This window comes from Bidens hawaiensis, unplaced genomic scaffold (assembly GCF_021521415.1).
Source record: "Bidens hawaiensis isolate Kalapana, Puna unplaced genomic scaffold, B.hawaiensis_p1.1 tig00002735_1, whole genome shotgun sequence".
In the NCBI taxonomy this organism is placed as follows: Eukaryota; Viridiplantae; Streptophyta; class Magnoliopsida; order Asterales; family Asteraceae; genus Bidens; species Bidens hawaiensis.
Window position 1 is genome coordinate 2,642,723 of NW_027491147.1, and position 20,005 is coordinate 2,662,727.

At 44.1% G+C, this 20,005-nt stretch overlaps 1 protein-coding gene across 1 annotated transcript; it reads right to left on the minus strand.

The window, feature by feature from the left end:
• Positions 1 to 4,879: 4,879 nt before the first annotated feature.
• Positions 4,880 to 19,312, minus strand: LOC143620901 (GDSL esterase/lipase At4g18970-like). The gene is made up of 5 exons (XM_077092481.1): positions 19,066 to 19,312; positions 6,906 to 7,030; positions 6,213 to 6,449; positions 5,211 to 5,448; positions 4,880 to 5,094 (listed from the first exon to the last, which is right to left on the minus strand). The coding sequence occupies exons 1-5, from the start codon at positions 19,310 to 19,312 to the stop codon at positions 4,880 to 4,882; spliced, it is 1,062 nt and encodes a 353-aa protein (XP_076948596.1).
• Positions 19,313 to 20,005: the final 693 nt, after the last annotated feature.

A 20,005-nucleotide genomic window follows, 5' to 3' on the forward strand; every position in this document is an offset into this window, starting at 1 on the left:
TCGTCTTTCTCGGCCTGCGCGGCCGCCAGCTCCTTCTTCAGGCGCGCAACCTCACTCTCCAGCGATGATTTGTCAGTTATAGACTGGACAAGAGCTTGGTCACGCGCCTCCGCGTCCAGCTCCATGTCGCGCACTCTACGCGCGTACTTGGCAGCGTCCGCCTCGGCCGCCTGCAGCTTCTCCCGCGCAGCCTGTAGCTCATGCCCGCGCTTAACGAACGCGGTGTTGGCACTTGCTCTGTTCTCACTGAGCTCTGCTTGGAGCTTCTCAGCTCTCTCTCGAGCATCAGAAAGATGCCAAGCAGATACTTTAGCCTCTTGCTTGGCTTCCGCAAGAGCATCACGTACCTTTACGTAATCATAGCGAAGCTCTTGGGAGGCAGCAAAGAAAGCCGACCCAGCAAACAGATGGTCTTTGAGCAAGTCATCGCGAGCGCGGGCCTCCTGAAACCTCTTTTCAGCTGGAGGCACAGAATGAGCCCAGAAGTCCTCACACACACCCATGGACTGAAATGAGCTGTCCTCAGTAATGTTCCATCTCGGGCGGTAGATGTGATCGGCTTCCTGCAAACACAAAGTAATGATCTAAGTCATCAAAATACTAATATGAAAGTCCGCGCAGCGGAGCAAAAACGAACTTATACCTGCGGGGACGAAGCAGAAAAGTCAGCGGCAGGCCCACGAGAAGACGGCGCCGCGAAACCTCGTGGCGCTGCAGGGCTGGCGCGGCCACTGTCGGAGCCTTCAGCTTGAACCTCCTCATCCTCCTCTGAAACAGGCCTTTTCTCCTGCGACCTAGAATCAAAATCAGTCTCGCGAGGAGGGCTGTGCGCAGGAGGAGGTGAGGGAGGTCTCGACGCCGCCAGATCGGCGCGTAAAACGGCCTCCTGCTCCTTAGTAATCCCGATGAGGGGAGATTCATCGCTTGCAGGAGCAGGAGCAGAGCCAACGGCGCTGGCACCGGGGGCAGGAGTGCCGCCAGCAGCTTGTACGCCAGCTACGACTTCTATGAAAAAATCAACAACAAGAAATGGTTCATGACTTGATCCAAAAGAAAAAAGTCAGAAAATAAAAGCACAATACGTACCTTGGCGCAACTCCGTTCGCGAGGCAAACATCGCCATGAAGTCCATTCTACCCTTTTTCGAGGGTAAAACAGGGGACTTCGAAGCGACCTCCGGCGCAGCCTCGACATCTTGTTGCGCTTGAGGTTGATCCACCAAGGTTGCCGGCTCTACAAACATTTGAGTGAGCGAGGATTCATCAGTAATTCTATCAGAATCGCGCTCAAAGAACAGTAAAAGATAAGCAAAGGATAAGCAAAGTATACCTGTCGAAGGCGCAACGCAGCTTCCCTTTTCCACCGCGCGAAGGGAGGAGGTAGTAGCACCATACCTCGTGTGGACAGGAGGTCTGCCCACTTTTTGAGGCAGGGAAGACAAGGAAAACTTGGGAGGAAATTCCTGGGTTTTCTCAAATCCCCTCGTCTGAGTAGGAGGATCCTGAGCAACAGGGGCAACATCTTTCTTCTGTTTCTTACTGGCCCCTGCGCCAGTTTTCCCCTTAGCTTTACGCTTTAGTTGGGGCGCCTCCTCCTCCTCCTTCTCTTCCGCGAGCTCCAGCTCGTAGTTCTCAAGCGCGTCTACAATACGTGCAAAAGAAGTGTTAGCCAAATTTGGTATTATAAAGGCAAATGTATAAGTACAAAGGCTTACCAGGCGCATCGCTGTCAAAGAGAAATCCCAGATCAACAGGGATGAACATGTCATCGAAGCGATCGGGGAAGCCAACCTCCCCAGCGCCCAGCGCGACGGAGCCACCCTCCATATGCTCATCATAGGCGGCGTGGACATACTCCTTGCTGACTGCACAAAACAAGTCAAATGATATCAGCAAAAAGATAAGTATTCGCGCAGAAGTAATGCAATGAGATTAACTTACACAAGCCGTCAACTTGGATAACGGGCTCAGTCGCGCTGTCAGCCCACCTCCTGCTCATACCGACCCCCACCAGCGCCTCCTCACAAATTTTCTTGGCGGGGGATGGTTCGGCGGTCAACTTTTTAACCCAGGCGCCAGTTGGGTTCTTGAAGACACCCACATCCGCAGGCGCAGAAGAGATCGCGCGCATGGTCATGCGGATGGGGATCACACCAGCCCTGATGTAAAAAAACCTCTCAGACCAGTCATGAAGGCTCTTGAATGAAACAGTGGAGCACTTGACCTTCTGACTGCGAGGAATAAATGAGAACCAAGAATCTTGGATCTTGGGCTTATAAAAAAACTGAAAGCGCCGAGGGGTAGGCTCCTCGCGCTGAGATTTACACATGAACTCAAAGTGAGTCATGCGCACGAGTCCAAACGGATGGACTTGGGATATATGAATCCCATAGAACCTAAGCACCGCACCCACAAACCTTGTCATCGGGAGACGAAGGTTGCAGTGGGTGAAAAAATGGCAGTAAAGGGATATATAGCCGGTAGGCGGGTCCGCCGCCGTTTGCCCGGCCCCAGGCAACATGCAGCCAAACTCAGGGAGAAAACCCTGAGAGGCGATAAGGCTGTCAAAATCGGACTGCCTAAGTTTGCAGGGGATCTCATTCCACTTCTTCACGGCCTTGGTCCTCCCTACCTCCTCCGATGAGGCCTCAGCAGCCTTCTTCCCCTTGCCGGTCTTCTTCAATGTAGACATTACTAACGATTTAACACGGCAATGGATGGGGGAGATTGTGTTGTCTGAGCTAACAGACATACAACTGTGAAAACGGACAAAGGATGCTCCTGAAGAACAGAGATCCGGAAGCTGAACAAAGGCAATCGGAATAGAATGAAAGAAAAGAGCTTTGAATAATAAACAAGAAGATGAAGAATAAAAACTCTAAGGGCTGGCTTTTATAGGCCCAGGAGAGAGAAAAATTGGTGCTGAGCGGACTTCACGCGCCCCCACTCGCAGGTGTAAGCCAACGCGAGCGCGACACGTGCCCCTGACACTGTGTGAGGGGACACGAAAAGAAACTATACAGCTGCTGCCAGAGTTCACGCGCCACCACTCGTAGGAACGGACCAACGCGAGCGCGACACGTGTTCCTGACACTATGTGAGGGGACACGAAAGGAAACTGTAGCACCTCGAGCACACGAAAGGTCTGACACGTCTCCATCACTGACGCATGTCAGCAACAACCAACCACGTACAGGGACGTTTCGTTTTCAACCAAAAGGATAGAATTTCGCGCAACAATGAATAATAAGAAGAAAAAGACAAACCCCTACAAAAAGAGCAAACTATTAAGTCTAACATCTATCTTACCTCGCTCGAGCGAGACAAGACACACATTAGACTGGGGGGGCTTGAAGAGGTATGTACCCGCCTCAGCACCGAGCGAGGCGGGTCAACCCACAAGATATAGACGAGGCTTGAAATCAAGACATTATGAAGGCGCAAAGCCAAAACCTATGCGCATGGCGCATATCACATATGCTCACGCATATCACATATGCTCAGGCATCACATATGCTCAGGCACCACAGATGCTCACGCATCACATATGCTCACGCATCACATATGCTCAGGCACCACAGATGCTCACGCATCACATATGCTCACGCATCACATATGCTCACGCATATCACATATGCGCGTGGCGCATCCGCGCGCGGCGCATATCACATGCTTGTGCATATCACATTTGCGCATGAAACATCTGCGCGTGAGAATAAAGAGAAGACCTCGCGCATCCTCAGGATAGGCGCATATCACACATGCACATAATCAACCTCGTCCTTATCCAAATCAGAATTAGGGCAACCTTGATTGTGCACGTCAGACAACCTTCCAGAAGGTATCTTTTTAAGGAATAAGAATATGCTGATGTTGACAGCTGCCAATGAAAGGTGGACAACTCAGCAAAACCCATGTGCTACCACGTGATTATAACCAATGAAAAAGCACCAGGTGTCCCAAAGGACACGTGGCGCAAAGCAACTGGAAGAGGCCAACAAAGCCCTAATTGGGTCTGAGCCCAATCATTGGAAACCCTAGCACTATAAATACAGCATCAACTCCACAAGGAGAGGGACAACAACATCCGATTACACCCAATTACAGAGTATTCAGCTATTAAGCAATACATTCCAAATTCCTTACTCTCATATTATCTTCTCCTACAAACACTTATTCTCACACCGGAGGGTTACCCCAAAGAGGACCCCTCTGTCCCTTTCTGAGGGGTAAGTTTACGGTGCTGTTCATTTTGTAGGTGGAAGAACCCAGATCCAAGAGAACCATCGGTGAAATAGTATAATCACACCCGAGGAAAGTAGATCGTCTACCAGTGAGTCGATCCACGTTTCTTCAACTAGAAACCATTAATTTGATTTAAATTACGTTATTTTTAAACGACAACTTACATAAAAATTGGCAAATTAACTAGCAACAAATTGAGGATCAGGATAAAGAAAATCAGAAGCACAACTACTGTGAGTTGAGAAGAATAATAATAATGTGATCCAAAATCACATTGATCATTATCATAACATAACTAGATTTGTATTGGAAAATTTAGGTTAATCTTGCAGCGGGTCAAAGACAGGTCATGGAGTTTTGGTATTCAAATTGATTCACTTTTCATTAAGTAATGCCATCAACAACCATTAAGGTTACATTAGAATAATTTACCTTTTATTTACTACAATTTACAATCGACTCATAATCTCATATACATTAATGTATTAGAATCTTTATACATAAATTTTCAGTCTTACTAAAAAGTGGATGGATATTTTCATGTGTTCACCGAGAGGCAATGCCCTACTGGCTTCCTGTGTACTGAACATACACAACAATGCACTATATCACCTCTTAAGATACTCTATTGAGTGTTAAACTTTAGTTAGATGATATATATCATATGGGTAAGCATCCGTCGGCATAACTGCTTTATATGCTCTTGTTGCTATGGCCATGTTGGAAAGTTCAGTAGGATGGATTGCATCGAAGTAAACAGATAGTGACCGTATAGGGCTAGGGACTGAGTTTAGGGTGCATGCCCAATCTCCGGTAAGTTGACAACAAGGAGGACTTTGCAGTGCCCTTTCTGAAAAAAAAACCATATATATATATTTCATTAACAAGTGGTGTCAATACAGAAGGCCAGTAATGAAACCAGTAATGAACACAAACTCTTTAGAATCATGATAGGTTATATTATACCTCCTTGTGCAAATAAAATGCCTGCAGTGTTAATGAAAGTGAATGTCGCATCTGATTTATCTTTATTGAGTTCATCAACAAGAGCTTTAAGCTTATAGTTGAAAGCATCAATCACATCATTGATCCAACCGACGCATGGTTTCCCATCAGTGGAAAACCTTTTTAACATATACGGGATGCAACCTATATGAGACAAACCAAAAAGAGCAGTCTTCCTACCTCCTAAGTTATACAAAGTCTGTCATTCACCAAAGATAGTTAGAATTAAGTTTTATATAAAGAATTGCTGAATATTTAAAATAAGAAGAATTAGATTTTAATAATCAAAACTGTAATATATTCGTTGATAATAATCTACTCTGGCAATGTAACAAATGATAATGAAAACATGTCTAAGGAAAATCTTAGTGTAAGAGAAAAGTAACTCCATGTGCCCTAGTAAACAACTAGCTAGGTTGATTGTTTTCTCCATCAGAATTTTATAAATTAGTTTAAAACGACATGAATAAAAGTTACAGACAACTGAAGTTACTTTTTATTATATTAAGATTGTCATTGGCAACGTAAGCTAAAGTCAGGACCGACTGGAGCGTTATTAATCTAATTGCTAGTATTAGTTATTATTATTATTATTATTATTATTATTATTATTATTACTATTATTATCATTCACTGAGTAATAGTTTGGATTATTAGGCATTTGGAGCCAAGATTCTCTCTATAAACAACCTCTATATTCTTCATGGAACAGGTACGGTTGCCTACATCTCACTCACCCAAGTACCTGCTTATAGCTTTGTTATGAGTAAGATTTTATTAAATACGGTTTTTGTTGAGTAATAGTTTGGATTATCAATACTCAATTTGTATAGAAATCGATTGATAAAAGTGTTTTACCATATCTTTTAGAGAAAAATGATGAAAAAGAGTGAAAAAAAAATCAAACTATAAAGTTGGTGAATAAAGACATGTGTAAGAAGTAAGAAGGGATGCGTGCACTACCCTTAATTGTTGAGAGTATTGGTGTGTTAGAACTTCTGCGTATTCATCTTTTGAATATATTTGTCCTGTGTTGTAATATTTTCCCAACATTAAGTAGTTGTTAATGTAATCATTGCTGCCAATATTTACCACATAAATGCATTCTTTCAGAAATGTTGTGTTCTTTGCAACGCGTGAAAGGCTTGAAACTGTTGAATTGTGATTAAGCAACTGCCGATCAAGGCTAACTCGATCACCCTATGACAAAATAAAACACTACGAGGTAAAACATGCATCTTTCTTACATGATAGAACCAAATTATGGTAGCAAGGTGTCTCCCCTATATACTAATGGTAGAGGGTTCAAATCCTGCAAGCTACAAGTATAGATGATTTATAGAAATATTTAGGAATCGGTCCGTTTGTTGTTAAAAAAAACTGCCAAGCCAATGGAAGACTATCTCCCAACTCACATTATATTATATCCCAATAGCATGGAGAATTGAGGTCCTTCAAATTGAAGGTTCAACAAGACATGTAAATGAGCCATATGACCAAAGTGAATCATACATACCTAGTGCTATTACTATACTTGCGCCATGAAAAATAGTGTTAAATTGGATGTATGAACAGTAATATTAATTCATATATGGTGTTCACACGGTGTAAAAAGGTAAAATAGCGGGTATCAGAGATGACACAAATAGGGATTACATTATGATGTCCAGATTCCTCTCGAAGACCGCCACCACCACTAGCGTAGTTTACGCCTTTGCTGAACTCATCGATGGTTGCAATAGCATAGGAAGGAATGAAGTCATCAATGCCAAGAAATTGACCTAGTATCACAAAAGGGATTTGCTAATTATCAATAATATTGACTGGATATATTCTTTATCCATTAGAATTTATGTTGACTTATTAAAATTGTGTCGTGTTTAGGTCATGTTTCGGGTTGACCCATTGTACGTTCATATATGAATATGAGTAATATCAAGTGGCTTAGTAATGCTTTAAACAATTAATTAATCTAAATCATGTAAGACATATTTGTAATCCATGATACTTTTAATTATGTTTGTGTATTTTTCGCTTATTCTCAATTAATAATAATTTATACATTTAGCTTGTAACTAAAATAGGTGAATGAGAATAATCAGGCAAATAACTAATATAAAAATGTTGCATGCCAAGAGTAAATTAAAAAAAGTTAAATTTACTTTTACATGTTACTACTTATATGAAAAAATAAAAATTAAAAATACCAGACTTGTCTCTTAAATCAAAATATTAACTTTTTTCAAAACTCTTAAATGAGTTAACATGTCAACATACTTTTAAATGGGTCGTGTCACCCGACCAAACCTGTTATATTTTTCTCATGTCGGGTTTGGGTCGTGTTTCTGGTGGTGTCAGAAATTACCGCCCCCATAGGCCATAGGTATCGTGATTTATTTTGTAGAATTGTAGTGAGAAGGATCCTTGCGCGAAGGTTTGACAAAGCAGGTTAAGTGGCGGATGGTAGTGGACATTGTGGTCGGTCATGTTGAAGGAGAAACATGAAATAATTCAATTATGCTGTTTTTTTTTCTAAAATATGAAGAGAAACAATTTTTTTTTTGCTTTAGAAATGTGATAATACATGCGTGTATATGAACTTTTATTATATATATATATATACACTAGTTTTTATCCCTCGTATTACGGGAGCTGTTTTACATTACTCGTTTTTAATTTTTATATACATTTTTGGAGTTTAATTTTATTTATTGTAAGAAAATTTATAATACACTTAAAGTTTTATAAAAGGGTTTCACAAATAACTAAGATGTTATAACTCGGTTTAAAAGTTATCTGGGTTTGGTGAGACACAAGACCCGCTTATTTTTTTACTATAAAATTGGTTATTAATTATAAATAATATCTTTTAAAAAAATCATATAATAATTTTTAGTATATTCTATTTTATAGGATTTTCACATCAATAATTTGGTGAGAATAATTTTTAATTTAATGAGATGTTATAACTTGTTTAAGGAATATATGGGTTTGGTAAGACCTATACCCGTGAATTCGGGTTAAATGAATGAGAAACCTCTATTTAAAAATCAAGCAAATCTTGTGACTCCAAAAAAGGGGAGAACGACCACATCGCGACACATAGGATTTTTATGTTTTCGTTTATATATATTATATATAATTAAAATCATGTGAGAACCATTTTGAAATTTAAAACTTTAAGATTCATTTTGGACCCCGAAAAAAATTCTTTTTAAGGAAAAGAAAAACAAATTATAAAACAAATAAAAACATGAAAATAAAAAATAAAAAATTATATTTTTTATTCCGGTTTCTTAAAAAATAAATAAAATTTTAAAAAAATATCGGTTTAGTAAAATTATACATATATGTATAATACGTATTTTTTAAATTTATACAAGTTAAATTAGGGGTTTTTTTATGAAACTGAGATGAAATTCTTTCTTTTTGTTTTTTTACTTTTTAAAAAATTTCATTTTTTTTGTTTTATAATTTTTAATAAAGGTTTTTTTTTGCGGCCTAAAAGGGTTCTCAATTTCAAAAAGTTCTTTTAGGATCCTCACCCTATGTATGTACGTATATGTGTGTGTGTGTGTATATATATATATATGTGTGTGTGTGTTTGTGTGTTCTAATCTAACTATAAGTAGATACGATCGATTAGTAACTTATCAAAATTGTTGCCTTATAAAGTCTAACAACCGTCCTTAATACGCATTCATATTTAGACTATGTGTTGTGGTTTGGCTAGCTAAAGTGTAACGCCACTGTCACGTAGACGATGACTACGTTTTAACTAACTCATCATTTAACAAGCGTTTTGTGGTTTAACTGAATATTAAAAAAAACAAAAACCCTGTGGGCGTTAAGGGAATGGTGAGAGGAGGTGAAGAGGTAGGTCCCAGCAGAGCCAAGTTGGACCCGCAAGACTCACCTTCAAAAGAGACGTCTGCGCAGAAACCAACTGGATACGCAGGACCCACCATGCTCAGAGACGTGACGTCCTTACGCGCAGTACGCAAGCTGTTCCCGCAGGAAATGCCTCCCAATGGTGAAGGACTCTGCCTGTTCCCGCAGTTGCGGATACAAGCCATCAGGGAAGGCCACCCGCGCAGCAAGGCTACACGCACAAGGCACTTAGCTCTCATCACTCAGTGTCACCTGAAGGAATGAGCAAAGCCGGGAACAATCCCGCACAAAGGCGGGAGGGGGAATACTCCCGCCCAACTAAGCCAGTCCGTACGATACGGGAAGATCTTCTGTACTGTACCTGACGAGGTATGGGCAAAAGATCTGACTAAAGATACGACAGCTTATTGACAACAGTATGGCGAGCAGCATGCTCCTGTACTGTATGTCACTATTAGCCGCTGCCTACTCACCAACTCCTGTCCTACAACGTGCATAGCCGGCAGTTGGTGGAAAAGGAATAGTACACAGCAGGCCTGGTCACTGTCAGCCGCTGCCTACCCACCAACTACCAGCAGGGCACGTGCGTAGGCCACAGTTGGTGGAACAGGAATACTATTCAGCCGGCCACACCTCCTTGGAAACCTACCTTCGGCTATAAATACCCCAAATGGTATGATCATCTCATCTTAACATATCTTATCATATTATACCTGATATCTGCTCTAGCAATCTCTTAATATACATTTATATTTAAAGAGCAATCTAGTCTGATTCTCACGCCGGAGGGTGGTCACAAGGAGGAACCCCCCCCCCCCCTTCTCAGTGACAAGCTCACGGTGTCTGTTTTACAGGTTATCAGAAGAACCATCTTTACCGGGTCTAACCCCTCGTGGGAAACATCTATTCAACCCCCAGGTTACCCGTAATCTGCCCCGGGGTCCGGTTAGTGTTTCTTCATTGGCGCCATCCGTGCATAAAAGCTAGAACTTCATTTCTTTTCAGTTTTTTCAAACTTCTGGAAAGATGGTTAAAGAAACTCCGGTAACCACAACCCCAGCTACTGGGGGGAATACCGGCTACATAGTTTTTACAAACACTACCCCGGTTACCCAAGCCGGGGCAAGTGAAGTAAATCTTACGAACACTACCCCAGTTACCCAAGCTGGGGCAAGTGCAGTAAATAATCGGTCACTGGGATTCACCGATACCCAGTTAGAGAAACGAACAAGACTCCCCCGCCAAACACTCGATGAAGTTAAGGCGTGGGCGGAGGCACGTCAGAAGGAATTCCAAGCTGAGTTGGACGAACGCTTGCGTTCCGTCCAACAGGCTGACGAATTCGAAGAATACTTGGACGATGACTCGGAGGAATCCGACTCCGACGCGAACCCTCGCCATAGGGCAAAAGGGAAGCGTAAGGAAACGGACTCCCAACCGAGAAGGCGTTTTGGAGAAGCCTTCAAACCAAAAAACACAGGTGGAAATCCACGTGACTTCTCCAAAACATTCAGACCAACTGTGGCAAATGCGGGAACGTCCAAATTTGCAAGGGACATTGCGGAAGCAATCGCCCCAAAAAGTGCCAAACAGATGTCCAACATCGGCACTTATGATGGTATATCTGATCCAGACGATCATTTGAACAGATTCATAGTGGGGGCAACCGTCAGTAGTTGGACGGAACCTACGTGGTGTTATATGTTCCAAATGACGCTTGTTGGGGCTGCTAGAGCGTGGTTCGATCGTCTACCGGTCAACCACATCTACGACTGGGCAGACTTCCAACAGAAGTTTAGCCAACACTTCAGCCAACAACGAAAGTATACCGAAGAGCAATGGACAATCCTGAAATGCATTCGAGAGGAAGATGAATCTTTGCCAGACTTCATCACTCGCTTCAACTCAAAGAAGCTAAGTCTGGGTAACATTAGCGAAGATCTTGTTCGCGCTGCTTTTATTCAGGGCGCGAACGACCCAGAGCTCATCCGCACCTTAACGGGTAAAGATGGCATGCCATCCACATGGGATGCCATCATGACAGCAGCAAAACGCTTTGCGGAAACGGAGAAGCAACTGGGTAGAGATCTCCCACAGAGCACAAACCTCTACACCCAGAAAACAAGAGAAGACAACGTCCTTACCGCCCGATTAAACAAAAAGCGGAAGCTAGGCATTTGGCAGTCAAGGGTAAACTTTGACACCTCATCCGGCTTGCAACATCGGTTAGGCGGAAGGGATAACGTACGGTCGAACCAGAACTCCAGATGGACGCCACTCACCAAAAGCGTCACCGAGATATTCGCCACTGAGGAGCTCCCATGGCCAAAGGCTCTAATAATCCGACATCGTCCCAACGCTGATCGGAGCAAATACTGTGACTTTCACAGGACAAAAGGCCACAACACTGAAGAATGCACAGACGTAAAGGATATGGTCGAAGCATTTGTCAGAGATGGGACGCTCGCGCACCTCGTGGCGCAATGAACACTGAGCAGGCTGATGCGTGTAGAACCCCAGCTGGGGAAAACACGAATAAAATTGCAGCTTCAATATGGAGACTACATGCTGCGTAAAGAACGAGATCCCGAACCAGGTATCGGCTCGATGGCACTCCCATCCCAACAACATGGAAGGGAGCTCAATTACACAGTTTGCATGTAGATCAATTCCAAATTTGTAAAGGCCCAGAGCCACTTCTAATGGAAATGATTCTCCTTAGAACATCGACGCTGATGATTTTACATTTATACTTTTATGAACTATCAACACTGATGCCGGTTTTCACCGCATACATAAGTGTGAAAGTCGTTGCATGGGGAAGGCGGCAAAACCCGCATAAACCCAAAAAACGGCAAACCTTCACGCAGGTCAGTTGAAGGGGAAAAGTTCAGTCATCCCACTAAATGAAAGTGCCGGTCTATCCGCATGAATCATGATAAGAGGAAACTGAACACTAACCTATTAACAACCGCGCGTCGAACGGTTAATTTATTCAACACTAATATGACGGTTTTCACCGCATACATAAGTGTGAAAGTCGTTGCATGGGGAAGGCGGCAAAACCCGCATAAACCCAAAAAACGGCAAACCTTCACGCAGGTCAGTTGAAGGGGAAAAGTTCAGTCATCCCACTAAATGAAAGAGCCGGTCTATCCGCATGAATCATGATAAGAGGAAACTGAACACTAACCTATTAACAACCGCGCGTCGAACGGTTAATTTATTCAACACTAATATGACGGTTTTCACCGCATACATAAGTGTGAGTCGTTGCATGGGGAAGGCGGCAAAACCCGCATAAACCCAAAAAACGGCAAACCTTCACGCAGGTCAGTCATAGGTAAACTTTGGTCAACTAAATGAAAGTGCCGGTCCTAACCGCACAAATCATGAGAGGAAACCAAACCTATTGACAACCGCGCGTCGAACGGTTAACATTCAAGAGAATTTCTAACAAAAGGATGAGGAAAACCTACACGCAGGTCAGATATAGGTAAAGTTTAGCCATCCTACTAAGTGCAAGTGACGGTCCTACCCGCACAATCACGAAAGAGGAAGCAAAACTTCAACCTATTATCTACCACGTTCAAAGGTTAACTTATCCTAAACACTTAGAAATTTCAAAAAAGATGAGGAAAACCTACACGCATGTCAGATATAGTTAAAGTTTAGCCATCCTACTAAGTGCAAGTGACGGTCCTACCCGCACAATCACGAAAGAGGAAGCAAAACTTCAACCTATTATCTACCACGTTCAAAGGTTAACTTATCCTAAACACTTAGAAATTTCAAAAAAGATGAGGAAAACCTCCACGCAGGTCAGATGTAGGTAAAGTTTAGCCATCCTACTAAGTGCAAGTGACGGTCATACCCGCACAATCACGAAAGAGGAAGCAAAACTTCAACCCATTATCTACCACGTTCAAAGGTTAACTTATTCTTAACACTTGGAAAATTGCTAATTTAAACTAAAGTATGCAAGTCATATAACGTTTATAAATCAAGGAATCCAGAGAAAGTAGCGGTCTTACCCGCACAAAGATTTATATTTCACAATGATTCATTACAAGAATGGCCGGGTAACTACCCGCCTACAAGAAAATAAATCTATACAAGCTAAATCTATTCTAGCAGTGGGAAGGGATCTTCAGGATCAGGCTTCAGGGCCACTTCCACTTGGACCCGCACCATCAGTAGAACGTGGCGGTTCAAGGAAAGCTTTAAGGATAGCTAACCCATCATCAGCAGCAGCAACTTGATTCACCTTCTCCACCACCGGATGCGGGAAGGCGGCGTACTGATTCACTGCTTGGTCGTAAACAGCTTCAGTATCAACATTATACAAAGGGAAGTTGGAAGGCGGGATGCCTTTCTCAACGAACCCTAGACCAAGCAGGAAGCCGGCCTTTTCCCCATCCTCATGAGAAGCGTTGAGGGCTGCGCTCATAGCATCATCATAAGACGTCTCTGAGAAGACCCGATGCACAACCTACAAGAAAATATACAAGTGTCAAAACCTTTTCTATTTACGAAGAAAAGCGTAAAGAAATGAAAAGCATACCTGAGACAACGCTTCTCGAAGAAGCCATTCCTTGGCAACCAGAGCTTCTTGGAGGGCAGCTTGAGCTTCGTTACGGGCGCGTTCGGCTTCACTCTTGTTGAGGTTGGCAAGCAACACTTCTTTAGCCGCAGCCTCTTCGACGCCCTTTAGCTTCCGCTCAGTGTGGTCAAGCACCCCCCTCTGGTCCAAGATCTCTTGGAGCTTTTTGGCGTCTTCCATAGCCAAGGCATCATGAGCCTGCTGGAGAGCCTCTAATTTGGCTTTAAGCTCTTCATTCTCCACGCGTAGAGGCTCAGCAACAGCTTCAGCCTTGGTGCCCCTATCGGTTGCGTTCCTTGCAGTTTCCTTAGCCAGCCGAAGCTGTTCATTAACAGCTTGGGGAGCCTTGGAACGGGCCTCGAGCCGGGCCTGAACTTCAACCTCGAGGGCCTTGAAGGCCTTCTCCTTTTCCGCAGCCACTGCGGTAAGCCTTTGGTTCTCCTCCCGGACAGCCCGCGCCTGAGCTACTTCTTTAATGCGAGCTGCTTTTAACTTGTCGTTTTCACGACAAAGCAGCTCGACGCGCGGCTGCATCCGGGCCAGGAGAACCCGAAGCTCATTGGTTAGCCTACCCTCCTGGTAGCTAGCCATGGCTTCCCCCAACGCACCACTGGGAGCAGCGTGACGAGCCCATTCCACGCACTCCACAGGGGTGCGAAGGGTTGTTCCTCGGCGGATGTTCCATCGTGGAACATACACTTCATTGGAATCCGACACTGCAAAAAACAAAAATCAGTTAGGAAAAGATGATAAAAAAATATATAAAATGGGCCAAAAGAACCCTACGCACCTGTAGGGTCAATAACAGGCCGATAGCCGCCAAACCCATCACCTGAACCCAAGGGAAATCCATCCAAGAGGTCAGGCAGATGGGAAGGAGGCAGAGGTTGGCGATAAGCCCCATGCATACCTGAAGGTTCGGCCGTCGTTGCCGATGACGGAGGAGGCATGGTAACAGCCGCCGCGGTCGCCGCCGCGGAATCCGCAGCAAAAGTAACCGCCGGCTCAGTGAAAGATGCGGTAAAAATGGCACTCACAGCCGGCGGTGACGTCATCACAGCTGGAACAGTCGGCTCAACGGAGTGAGCAACTGAACCAGTGGAAGCAGGGGCAGGCGCAGCCGCCTGGGTCGTCGCCTCAGGTAGGCTGACCGGGCCTACCGTCATTGGCGGGGAGGTACTCCTCTGCGCTCCACCCTGGAATGCGTCAACATCCACGCCTGCACAAAGAAGATAAGTGTTAATGATATTAAGCTATGAAGTTAAAGATAAAGGAAGTTTGTACTTACGGGTTTTCTTGAGCCTAAATGTACGGACAGGCGGGGATGAACCCGATGGAGCCGGCCTCTTCACGCCGGTCACCGTTGTCATCCTTGGCTCTCCGGAGGTGACAATCGTCGCAGCCTCCGGAGCGGCGGTCTTATCACCACCGGGATTCCCCGCCACCTCTTCGCTCTCGCGCCGGATCGGCAGTGGAGGCCACCTTCTCCTTCCCCTTCCCGCCGGCAGCCTTCTTCTTCCGCACCAACGGAGGACCATCTGCGGATTCCTCATCAGAACATACGATTAGAGGAATTCCAGCAGAGGTTTCAACATTGAGGGGTCGAGGGTCGAATAGCGCCTTACCTGGCCGCCTGGCGCTAAGGATCTCGTGGCCTAGCGGATAGACCTCCACGAACCGATCCGCCGTTTGTTCTAGGATGGGCAACTCGTTCTCGTCTAGAGCGCGAGTACCCATCCGAGCGGGACCGTCAGCCTCCCGCGGGTACATGAGCGACTGCAAGTCGTTCCCCTCTGAAATAAACAGGAAAGTTAGAAGAAATTCTAAATCAACAAAAAGAAACAAAGCATACCGTAAGGAACAGAGTTCGAACCGTATTCGAGGACGATTGGGATCTTTCGCGCATCCGCATCCTTCCACACCCGGCTCATCCCGAGCATCACCATCCCGGACTCCGCAAACCGGTAAACCGGAGATTGGACTCTGGATATCTTCGAAAACCATTCCGCCTCCTGGTAGTTGGAGGCGTGAAGGCTGGGAAGTGCTTGCCCATTCTTGAATTTCATGGCAAGGGGGATGGCGCGAGCCGAAATGTAGAAGAACTCCCGCTTCCACGAGCGAAGACTGCGCTCGGTTGCGCAAATCTTCAAACCCTTAATCCGGGTTATCAACGTATACCACCCCTGGATGCACCTCCAAGAGTAGAAGGTCATCAGGCGGTCAACATAGGGCTCAATGCCCAGAATCCGGCACACCACTCGAAGTGGCGAACCTTGGCAATCGCCATCGGATGCACCTCGGTCAGGTGCACACCGTGCCTCTCAAGGACACGGTAAACAAACTTTGTCAATGGGAACCTAAGATTCCCATAAACAAAGAATGCAGCATATACCCCGATCTTGCCTCTGGGGCATCGTACACCGTCTGATGGGGTTCAGGAAACTCAGGCTCGAGAGACTCGAGCATGAACTTCCTGACGACGTACTGATACAGAACGACAGGCAGAGCACACTGGAACTCGCCAGCAGTACACTTGTCATCGGCTGTAGATTCGAGATCACGTGAAGACATCTTGCAGATGAAAGAAAAAAACGATTTCAAGGGAATGCTCGACTGAAAAGATGAGTATTCGCCGGAAATCGTTTTGAAGATGAAGAGAAGAGTGAAAGTGTGGATTACAAAGAACCCTCTCCCCCTTTATATACTAATCGCAATTAATGCGATGAATTTAATGCGGAAGAGAGAGAAATCGAAGGTGCAATGAAACTATGACACATGGCAAAAAGCAAGCTGGCAACAGCTGTTGAAAGGACGCGTACCATTAATTTCGCGGCCACGCGCCCGAAAAATCGCGCCCACGCGCCTGAAAAAGCGTCTGGAATGACCATGTACTGTCACGTCACCATAACTTCCTGCACGTCCTGACACAGTCAGAAGAAACCGTCGCACGACGTTTCAGAGGTTTGGACTGTTCTTATCCTTTCACCAACTCTTCGAATTTCAAAAAAATTCAAAAAGATTCAAAAGTAAGCGAGAAAATACCCCTTACCTTGGCAACCAAGTAACCATAAGACGGGTGCGGGTACAGTGTTAAGGCAAAATCCTTCACATACCTAGCACCCGCAGAGAATTGAAGCCAAGAATACCTTGGCAACCAAGTAACCATAAGACGGGTGCGGGTACAGTGTAAAGGCAAAACCCTTCACATACCTAGCACCCGCAGGGAATTGAAGCCAAGAATACCTCGGCAACCAAGTAACTATAAGACGGGTGCGGGTACAGTGTTAAGGCAAAACCCTTCACATACCTAGCACCCGCAGGGAATTGACGCCAGGAATACCTTGGAAGTAAAGTAACCGTAAGACGAGCGCGGGTACAGTGTTAAGGCAAAACCCTTCACATACCTAGCGCTCCGCAGGGAATTGAAACCAAGAAGGATCTTCTGGGTAATGCTTGCGGAAACGGAAATAACATCCCCGCATAGAGGGAACGTCGAGAACTACATTGTTTGAAGCTCCAGGATGGAATTGGTGGTTTTAACATAATTGATCACTATGTTCAAAACTACCAAAACCTCATGGAGAATCCACACAAGTGGGACTCAACGCTCCTGACTTGCGAGGAGGTTACAGACCTACCCGCATCATACCCAAAGATCAAGCAGGAAAGTCGGGAATTTCTGCAAGTGACAAGGACTTCAGCGGGAAGAATCCCCATGGAAAACCTTAAAAAACCCTTTTCAAAACCCTTTGCTTAAAGTCCAAAAGTTCACCTCACTTTATTAAACATTCATAAGAAGAACATTGGACTGGGGGGACTTGAAGAGGTAGGTCCCAGCAGAGCCCAGTTGGACCCGCAAGACTCACCTTCAAAAGAGACGTCTGCGCAGAAACCAACTGGATACGCAGGACCCACCATGCTCAGAGACGTGACGTCCTTACGCGCAGTACGCAAGCTGTTCCCGCAGGAAATGCCTCCCAATGGTGAAGGACTCTGCCTGTTCCCGCAGTTGCGGATACAAGCCATCAGGGAAGGCCACCCGCGCAGCAAGGCTACACGCACAAGGCACTTAGCTCTCATCACTCAGTGTCACCTGAAGGAATGAGCAAAGCCGGGAACAATCCCGCACAAAGGCGGGAGGGGGAATACTCCCGCCCAACTAAGCCAGTCCGTACGATACGGGAAGATCTTCTGTACTGTACCTGACGAGGTATGGGCAAAAGATCTGACTAAAGATACGACAGCTTATTGACAACAGTATGGCGAGCAGCATGCTCCTGTACTGTATGTCACTATTAGCCGCTGCCTACTCACCAACTCCTGTCCTACCACGTGCATAGCCGGCAGTTGGTGGAAAAGGAATAGTACACAGCAGGCCTGGTCACTGTCAGCCGCTGCCTACCCACCAACTACCAGCAGGGCACGTGCGTAGGCCACAGTTGGTGGAACAGGAATACTATTCAGCCGGCCACACCTCCTTGGAAACCTACCTTCGGCTATAAATACCCCAAATGGTATGATCATCTCATCTTAACATATCTTATCATATTATACCTGATATCTGCTCTAGCAATCTCTTAATATACATTTATATTTAAAGAGCAATCTAGTCTGATTCTCACGCCGGAGGGTGGTCACAAGGAGGAACCCCCCCCCCCCCCCTTTCTCAGTGACAAGCTCACGGTGTCTGTTTTGCAGGTTATCAGAAGAACCATCTTTACCGGGTCTAACCCCTCGTGGGAAACATCTATTCAACCCCCAGGTTACCCGTAATCTGCCCCGGGGTCCGGTTAGTGTTTCTTCAGGAGGGCAATGGGGTTTGGCGTCAACATGGAGTTGTGGTTGGCAGCTCGTTAATGGCAGAGGTATGAAGATGAGCTATATAATTCGGAATGCACAAAAAGAAAATAAATTTGAGTGTGGACGGGTCGTTGATTAGATTTTTATAATTATGAAAGAAATTTCATCTTTATATTCTTTTAAAAAAAGTTTCAATGAAATACGTAACAAGATAATTGTTGGCAACTAACCTAAAAACTCTTATCATTATTGGTAGTGGCGAAGCTTGGACCGAGGCACCAGGGGCCGAGCTCAAAATGTATACAATATTTCACAAACGAGGGGGGGGGGGGGTGGGGGCTCAAATTTTCGATCAAAAAATGCTAAATTACACTACGTATAAAAATTTTTTACTGAAAACGGGTAAATTTACACTACTACGCAAAAAACAGGAGGGCGGGGCCACCCCCGGCCCCAATGAAGCTTCGCCAGTGAATATGTTGGTTCTTAGCTAAAAAAACTGTAAACACAAAAGAGGCGTACCAATGATGTCTGCGGAGGTTCGACCATTGATGAACCTACCTGTATAACTTTGCGGAAAATCAATCCCGTAAGGTAGATAATTGGCTTTCCACTTAGTCTCGAGATGATTATTATTACCACCATCAACAAGCGAGTCTCCAAATATAAAATAACAAGGAGCTTGTGGTTCATCAGAGCCTACATATTTTCCAAAGTGCAACAATAATAAGGCAGTGACAAAGACTAATTTGCCAAAATCGACATCCATGTGTGTTTGAGTATAAAGACATGGATGATGATCCATTATGAATGGTAATTGCAAAGTACTTTAAAGAGACGGGGATGTGTTGGTGAAGAATTAGGCAAAATGATAGAAAATTTGGTGAAAACCATACGCTTATTTTAAAAAACAATTTATCTTAAAAAATAACCTGTATTTGTTAATTATCATACATTTTTTAATTGATATTTCATGATATGTTTAAACAAAGTTTTTAAATATTATTTATTGGTTAGCTTATTCTATAAAGTATAACAAAAATGAGAAGTGTGATAAAGGCATAAGAAATTGACAATTGCCAAGTTGAGACCAAATAAAAAAAGGTATAAAAGTAATAGCACACATTCTCTCTTCATATGTAAGCCACATGTTAATTCTTCAATTATTTTAAAACGTCTATAACTTTTCCATATGATATCTTTTTTTAAAAAAAAACTTCATCATATTAACAAATGTTTTTTAATCATATTATATAAAAATAAAAAAAAAATTACGCCACTGTGTCTTTTTGCTTACCATTGTGTCTTTTTTCATTATTGTGTCTTTCTGTTTATTATTGTGTTTTTTTGTCATTGTGTCTTTCAACTCATCATTGTATTTTTTTAAATACTAATAACATCGCCGTGTAATAATAATTTGTAAATGTAATGAAAAATACCAACAAATTATCTAATACTAAAC

Coding starts and splice junctions, on each gene's coding strand:
- LOC143620901 (XM_077092481.1), bottom strand. CDS start 19,312: ATGGATGTCGATTTTGGCAAATTAGTCTTTGTCACTGCCTTATTATTG. Junction 6,450..6,905: donor AGGAATCTGGACATCATAAT/GTAATCCCTATT, acceptor ATTTTGTCATAG/GGTGATCGAGTTAGCCTTGA. Junction 5,449..6,212: donor AATACTCTCAACAATTAAGG/GTAGTGCACGCA, acceptor GGTGAATGACAG/ACTTTGTATAACTTAGGAGG.